Source organism: Callorhinus ursinus, unplaced genomic scaffold (genome assembly GCF_003265705.2).
Source record: "Callorhinus ursinus isolate GAN/ISIS: 27379988/994484 unplaced genomic scaffold, GSC_fseal_2.0 scaffold31, whole genome shotgun sequence".
Taxonomy (NCBI): Eukaryota; Metazoa; Chordata; class Mammalia; order Carnivora; family Otariidae; genus Callorhinus; species Callorhinus ursinus.
Window position 1 is genome coordinate 15,560,811 of NW_027397093.1, and position 8,093 is coordinate 15,568,903.

The 8,093-nt window shown below is 47.0% G+C and overlaps 1 protein-coding gene across 1 annotated transcript in view; it reads right to left on the reverse strand.

Annotated features, from left to right (window-relative positions):
- HK1 (hexokinase 1) overlaps window positions 1-5,039 on the reverse strand; it is a 79,563-nt gene extending 74,524 nt beyond the window's left edge. Inside the window, exons 1-2 of the mRNA XM_025850318.2 lie at window positions 4,936-5,039; window positions 1,583-1,630 (exon numbers count right to left, since the gene is read on the reverse strand). Of these exons, the coding sequence (XP_025706103.1) occupies window positions 1,583-1,630; window positions 4,936-4,962 (75 nt within the window). The 5' untranslated portion in view covers window positions 4,963-5,039. The remainder of the gene's footprint in view (window positions 1-1,582; window positions 1,631-4,935) is intronic.
- Between the last annotated feature and the right edge of the window lie 3,054 nt (window positions 5,040-8,093).

Here is an 8,093-nt window from a genome sequence, read left to right on the forward strand (position 1 = left end):
AGATAATATGATGTACAAAACTACCTCAACCAGGCAGTCAGAAGACGGTAATGCCTCATAACTTGCTAAAAATGGCTCTGGAAACAAAGGAAGGGACCACTATCTGTCCCTTCTTATTGAGAGAGACCCTGAGAACAAAATGATACAAGTAACCATCTGGAAGCCTCACCAAGCAAGTCCACCAGTGCCAATTGAGCTTTAAAAAGTTGTTAGCAATGGAACTTGTAAAACTTTCTTCCCACTCCAAAGTGGATCATCTTGCACACACACCGCCTCTGGAGAGCTCTCTACACTCATCCCCACTACCTCCTGGCTGATTCCCTGGAGGCTCAACGCTGATGCTCCTTGCTGCTGTCAGACAGAACACAATTTAATCACATGACTCTTCGGCCTAAAGATCTTTTGGGCCCCCTCTATGGAGTTCCTTAACTGGACATCCAGGGCCAGCCCAACCCAACTTCAGCAGCCTCCCTTCCCGCCTTCCCCACCAGCACCACACCAGACAGCCTCCCAGGATCCTTCCATCCTTCACAGGCTCCATGTCTGCCCTAGCTGCTGGCTATGCCTGTAATGTCCTTCCTGGCCTGCAGATTCCTTCTTCTGCTTCAAGATCTCCTGCTAATCTCACGTCCACTGTCCAACCTTCCTTCTCTCCCCAAGACAGGGTGGATCCCTCCCTCGTCTGGCTCTTAAGGCACATGTCACCTTCTGTTGTAACTTTTTCCTTTTTTGCATGTTGAGTTTCACTTCTCAGCCATAAGTCCTCAAATGCTGGAGTCTCTGATTCATTTTTGAAAGAACAAGAATATGGCTGTTCGATCAGTGGAATAAGCAGCAGGGCAGAGGTGGCTATGAATCTGGACCCAGCCTCGGACCTCACCTGGGACTAGATAAGGGAGCCGGATGTAGGAGAAATCAAAAGTTACTGTACTTTTCTCCCAGCAAGCTGGCTCTCCAAAGCCTCCACCTCACCACCTTCCCGAAGCAATCCACCTCAAATTCACTCTACTGCAATTTGATAGGCACAGTAAAGTGCCCGCTTGGGGAATGAGAGGGAAGGTGAAGGGCCATCACAGGTAGCACAGAAAATTCTCTGATTTGGAACCATATGGGTTATGTCAATAGGAAAGATCTGAAACTTTTTTTTGGCCCATGTTCCAGTGCAGAGGGGATGGGTACCAAGTTCCTGGCATGCCGGATTCCCCACAGTGGAAAAGACAAGAGGGGAGCGACCCTTCCATTCCCTCTCCCAGAGCCTCTCCCACAGTCAGGAAGCCATACAGCTCCAAGGTAGGAAGGTCCTGTGTTTAGCTCGGACACTTAGCATTTTGCTCCCAAGAAAGGGCTAAGAGAGGAACCTAGTAACAAAGGCCCCCTCATAAAGCTCCTGCCTGGTGGGGTGGGCTGGGCCCAGGTAGGAACAGGTTAGAAGTAAATGTTCTTCCTCCCCTGGTAATCCACAGTAGGGCTTCATGGCTCACTGAAACCATGATCAGAATTCCCAAAGGGAATTGCCACACACTATCCCTCTTGTTTAGAAAATGTTACAGAAGGATACAGAAAGAGCATTTAGGTTTCTTACCTTAGCTTCAGTAAGCGGGGGCTTGATGGGCCTTTCAGATGCTTCACTCTTAAAGAAAGACAGGACAAAATAAGGTGTGACAAAGGCATCTTAGCAACTGGTATTCACAACATATTGATGCTCATTACTAATCAATCATGTTCAGAAAGCAACCGTAACCCCGAAATCACAGACGACATCCTGACATGATGAACAATTCTCTGGATGAAGTACAGCAGAGCTCAGAAATGTCCTGTTCGTGAATGTATTCCCATCAACATTGATTAGGTGCTTCCAAACCTACAGGGACTGTACTGGGAAGTGGGGGTTCAAAGATGACAGACACAGTAGCTCTGCCTGCAGGGAGCCCACAATCCACTAGAGCAGACAGATGTGCTGACCGATAATGAAAGCATGGCGCTGGCTGAGCCGCTGGAGAGGCGTGCAGGGTGGCTAGGGGAACACAGGGGCCTGTCCCTGCCAAGCCACTGGCCACAATGTGTCCCCAAGATTGCAGGATGCAATACTTCCCAGAGGAACATGGAGGGAACATGGCCATCAGGCAGCAACTGGCTGGATGAGCTAGTACCCTTGACAAACTAGCATCCTGTCCTTCCGTAACCCTCTTAGGACTTCGCATGCCTCACAGATTTTGGAAGCTGCTGCCAGTCAAGAGAGGGGCCCATGGAGACCTCTCCACGATGGCAGCTGAAGGGATAAGGAGGCTGTAGTACATTGTTTGTGGAAAAGAGCCGTAATGGTTCTCCTCCTTGTACCCAAGCCCTCTGTTGTCTCCTCCCACAGTGACTCTGGATTTAGCTGTGTGACTGGGCTTTAGCCAGTAAGAAAATAACGCCTTCAAAAACTCTTGTGCTGGGGCCCGTGCTCTCTTGCTGCTCTTGGAACTCTTGCAACCACCACTCTTGGCGGGTGAGGAGGGAGGAAGCCCGGAGTGAGGGAGCACCAGAAGTAATCCCACTTCCTAGAAGGGCTGCATAGCGGCCCACAGACATGTAGCCAGTCCGTACAAGAATCAGGGGTAACCCATGCATTCTCCCTGGAGGGCAGAGACCATCTTTTCAGTCCTTCTTGCCCTGCCTCACATAGGGTAGGTGCTCAGTAAATGTTTGTTGTTCGTGAACAGAGAAACCACACCCTCTTCTGCGTAGGCTGCTTTGCAAAGAAGCTCTACAGAAAATCATGGTCCTACAGAAGCAAGAAAAGGCATTTTTCCATAGACAACCCAAGTGAGAGGACCCCATCATGGCAAGTTTTTCACGTGGCCAAAAACCAAACAGTCTAGGCTTTACACCGATACCCCATGAGAGCAAACTTGCTACTGAAAGGCACTCTCATGAAGCCTTATAGATGCTTATTGGCCTTCAGGAGAATTAAGAGTAAGGAAACAATGAAAAATACTGTCTGGGGCTTGGAACAGCCAAGGAGCCAAGGAGACAGAAATGGAACAGACCATATAATTTGGGGCCATTCCTTAGATTAACAGTGGGAACTCAATATCCAGAGCACAACATTTCTAAGCTTGGAACAACTCAAAATATGAATGTCCCTAGGCAGTTACAGGTGGAGTCCCATGCCTTACCCCCAGCCCTGAGTTTGTCCTGGAGGTGGAAAGGGCACAAAGCCTCGGAGTCACAGGGACCTGAGTTTATGTCCTAGATTTGTCACTGATGAACTATGTAAAATTAGGCAAGTACCGTTACTTCCCTACGCCTCAGTTTTCCCATCTGTAAGATGAGAACCATACCTACGTTGTTGGGACTTTGTGAAAATGTAAGGAGACCGTGTGAAGTGGCAGTTGCAGAGTAGTTGCTGGTTGAATGACAGCAGATACAGTAAAGATCACAGGCTCGTGGAGACCCAGGGCAATAATCAGAACTCACCCAGGGCCCCGTGAGAGGACGAAACTCATTTCCAACTCCTGGCTTTCTCACTTGCGCCTTAGATCCCGGAGCCCAGCTCCTGTCTCCAGAGCCCCCAGGACCACAGAGGACCAGCCCGAGATGCACAGGCTGATGCTGAACTCCAAGTACCAGCGCCTGAGCCTGCTGATGGCCGCATGGCACCTGGGACACGGGCCGCTTTGTGCCACCCCTCCAAAGCTGGCCTGGCCCGCTGGAAGCTCTCGGTGGCATTCTGCCTGAGGCTTGCAAGGCTGGGTAGGGGCACAGAAGGGGATGGTGGGGACCGTGAGAGGTGGCAAAGACATCCCAAACAGACCTCCTGGTTTGGAGGTGCTCCTCCTTTCCCAGAGCAGGCAAAACTTTTTTCACCCCAAGTGTGGCATAAAGGAGAAGGAAGAGGTGTTGGGGGTCCCAAGGAGTTTGCAGGTTTATGTGTTCAGTGGCCTCCTGCTCGCTGTAACCCAGACAGGTGCCTCGGAGTGCAGAGATGACACTGAGACGGAGAGCCTGAGCCTCCACGTGGCTGTCAGAAGCAGGGTCGAATTCAGTTCTCTCAAAGGATGTATGTGGGCTGGACAGTGCATCTCCCCAGAGATGATGAAGGGGGTATTTTCAAGCCAGGCCTGTAACAGGACTGGGGAAAGTTGCCCGCCCCCCCTCACCCGGAGGCCAAAGCAGCTCCTGAAGCTTGTGTTCTCTCCTCCCCACTCCCACATACAATTGGGAACGATTTTTCACCCACAGGCTGACCAGGGAAGTCTTCACAAAGTAGGCAGGCCAGGCCACAGCAGGGACCAGCAGGCTTGCTCTGGGAGAATCCCATCCCCAGGGCACTACTGAAGTCCCAGCCCCATGTGTGTCACTGGGCTAACACCCCTGCTGTGCCTCCATTTCCCAACTGTAAAAGGGGGCCTCCATAGTCCTTGCCCCCGTGGGACCGTCTGCAGCATAGGCTGACTGGAAATGAACCAGCTACTCAGAAGAACATCATTTGTCCCATAAACACTTTCCCAGGGTTATATCCACATCCAGGGGAGAAGTAAAGCTCTCTGCAGGAGGCAAGAATGGGTTTCTGCTTTTACACGGCCCTATATAATCTGGCCAAGGAAGGCTTCTCTTAGAAAAGGCCACACTCCTGTTTTCAACACCCGTTCCTGACTTTGCAGTATAATGACCTAAGAAGTGATTAACCAAGGGGTGACGTGAATGACCCCCTGGGCACCCCCTGCTCAGGACCTATCTGGCCTGGTAAAAATTAAACTGCACAGAGAGAGCTAGAGGCCAGACGTGAAGGCCTCCTGCCTCACCCCATAACACTTCTCTGCCGAGCTCTGGGTCTGGGTTTACCTCCTAGAAAATGGACTGCAAGTAACACCCCGTGGGAGAGTGCACTGGGCAGGCAGTGGTGTATGTGACCCCATGACGTTAGAGGACAGCAAGGGGAGAACTCACCCATCCTCGCTGGCAGGTCTGCCCCATGGTGCGGAGGACACCTGCTGTGCCCAGCTTCTCTCTTCTCTTCTGCTCTCAGCAGTCAGGGCTGGGAGGCCTGGAGAAAAGCAAAGCCCAAAGGAGGAAGAATGATGGGCTCATCAACCTCATTCCTCTCCTCACCGGTTGGGAAGCTAAACACCCCAATACTGAGGACCAGGGGCAGAGAACTGGCCCCTGGGTCCAGAAGGATCCATAGCCCCAAGTAAAATGTCATAAGGTATCTGGCAGGATATTATTCTAGAAGAAATTCCCTGGCAGCTGGTCCTCACGTGGTGCCTCATCACCAACTACAGCCTCCTCTGCTTACAAAAAGGTCCGAAAATAGGGTCTTGCTTTAGGGAAGCAATCCAGTGGAAATTAGCCAAGGCGACTTCAAAAAGCCCCAATTTCAGAAGTGTGATCTCCACCACACTGTCATTCTTTTCCCCTAATTTAAACAGGGTAGGGTGTAACTCTGGGTAAAAATCACTTCTCTAATCATAAAAGCAATGCACAATCATCACCAAAAAAAAAAAAAAAAAAGTCAGAACACACAGGCAAGTAGTTTAAAAATTAAAATCACCTTTACTCCTTACAGAAATAAGTTCTTTTAACATTTTGGTCTATATCCTCCCTCATATTTTTCTCCAGATAACCTCACACCAGTAACAACACAAAAATGGAATCATGCTCTTATACTCTTTTTAAATCTACCTTTTTCCATGGAATAATAAATTATGAAAATCTTTTCATGTCAATTAATAAAGATCTCATCATTTTTTTTATTGGTTACACTGGTAGAGATCTTATAGTTCATATTCAGAAAGGCTTACTCAAGAATGATATAATAATAATTCAATAAGTGTCAGATATCCTAAGTCAAAATTCAGAGCAATTTTATTAAGTCTCTGCCATATCCTGAGCAGCTTTGAAATATTATGTGATTTGCCTGCCAATTAGTGTGCTGCAGCAAATCCAAAAACTTCCTACTATTTAAGGCCTTTTCAGTTCAAAGAGAGTAAGCCAAGAGTCCAGGCTTCTAAATAGTGATGTAACACTGGGCCTCCAGCCATCGAACCCCAATGGCTCAGGGTTGGTGAATTCTGCCAGAGCTGGTCTTGCTGGTACCCCTGACGTGCCAAACCCTCCCTGGCCCAGCTCAGAGGCATAAACAAAATTTGTGGGGTTTCTTTGTTATTTATTTACATAAACACAATTTGATTTAAAGCTCATACTTCATTCCTTCATCCTAAGCATTTCTGGTAGAGAAGACACACAGAACTTGGCTGTGGTATGTTCTTCAGAGAACTTGGAAATATCAGTACTTGTCTTATATTTACTTGATATTTGCCCCCCTCTCCCATTAAAGGATAAACTCCCAGGGTGCAGGGACTTTGTGCATCCCCCAGTGTTTGACTTACACATAGTAAGTGTGGAACACAGTGCTGAGGTCAGGCTGCTTGGTTTGAAGCCCTACACAGCCATGTAATAGCTTTGACTCTGGAAAAGTTACTTAATCTACCTGAATCTCAGTTTGCTCAACTGTGAAATGGGGACATTAACAGTAGTAATAGAGCCACATGGGAACGTGAGGTCTGTGTATGTAAATAGAGCACTTAGAATCGTGCTTTGCATATAGCAAATACTCGATACATATCTATTAACTATTATTCTTGTTGAATGATTAACAATGTTACTAAAATTCACAACAGTTGTGAAAGCAAAAAGGGGCCATAAATGGCTTATAATTGAGGCATAGACTATTCAGGGGGCTGATTTAAAGCAGTGAGTCCACAGGGAGAGCAAAAGACAATTCGTTGGAGTGACAGAAGATGGCATCAGAACTTTTATTTATGACTTTTTAAATTTCACCCTATAACTTTTTTAGGCTATTCTTTATAACATACACATTATTTTAGTACATTACTAAATGTCTATAATTTTTTAAAAATTGAGATATAATTCATATACCAAAATATTCACCTTTTAGGATATATATATACACATCTATATATGTCTGTGTGTGTGTGTGTGTGTGTGTGTGTGTGTGTATATATATATATACATATTTCAATGGTTTTTAGTATATTCATAAGGTTGTACAATCATCACCACTATCTAATTCCAGAATATTTCCATCACTCCAAAAAGAAACCCTGTCCCCATCAGCAGTCACTTCCCACTCTCTCCTCCCCCCAGGCCCCAGCAACAGCTAATCTACTTTCTTTCTCTATGGACTTGCCTATTCTGGACATTTCACTATGTGAGATCATAAATGCATAAATCCAAAAAAAATTAAGATACATGTATTGGGGAATGTGTCTGCCGAAATATTTTACTGACAGAGTACATGACCAAAAAGGTTTGGAGAGCCCTGGCTGAGAGAGTGGAACCTTCTGGGTTTTGTCCCCAGCTCCTCTGAGCTTCCCATACAGATAGTGACAGGAGGTCACAGGCTCCATTGATCCATGCTAATTAAAGCCCAGTAGCTAACACAGGCCAAAGCAGAATGTGATCTAAAGATAATATGCATTTTGCTTTGCAATTTATGATTTAACTTTGTTTTTATAAAAAGATGTTCCCCTAATTATGCTTATGATAGGCTAACAGTTTAAAACAGCAATGCAGGGTGCCTCAGTGGCTCAGTCGGTGAAGCGTCTGTCTTCGGCTCAGGTCACGATCCCAGGGTCCTAGGATCGAGCCCCGCGTCGGGCTCCTTGTTCGGTGGGGAGCCCGCTTCTCCTTCTCCCTCTGCCTCTCTCCCTGCTTGTGCTCTCTCTCTCTGACAAATAAATAAATAAAATCTTTAAAAATAAATAAAAAATAAAACAGCAGTGGAGCCTGGGACCAGGGTTCTAATCCTGCTCTACCACTTACTGAACTTCCCTGAGCCTAAGTTTCCCTGTTGTAAAACGAGGGAGGTAAGAGGTGAGAATTAATAACCTTTTCGCCTTTTGCATTAGAACTGGGCCTTAGGTTAACGCTCTGGTTCCATTCCCTCCGTTACTTGGTAATGTCACCTGCTAGACCCCAAGGTCTGACCTTTACTGCTCACCTGCTTGTACTCACCAAAGTTGTCCCACATTTTTCTTAAAGCCCTTCTTTCCAGCTTATCTTTTCACTCAGACAAAAGACCC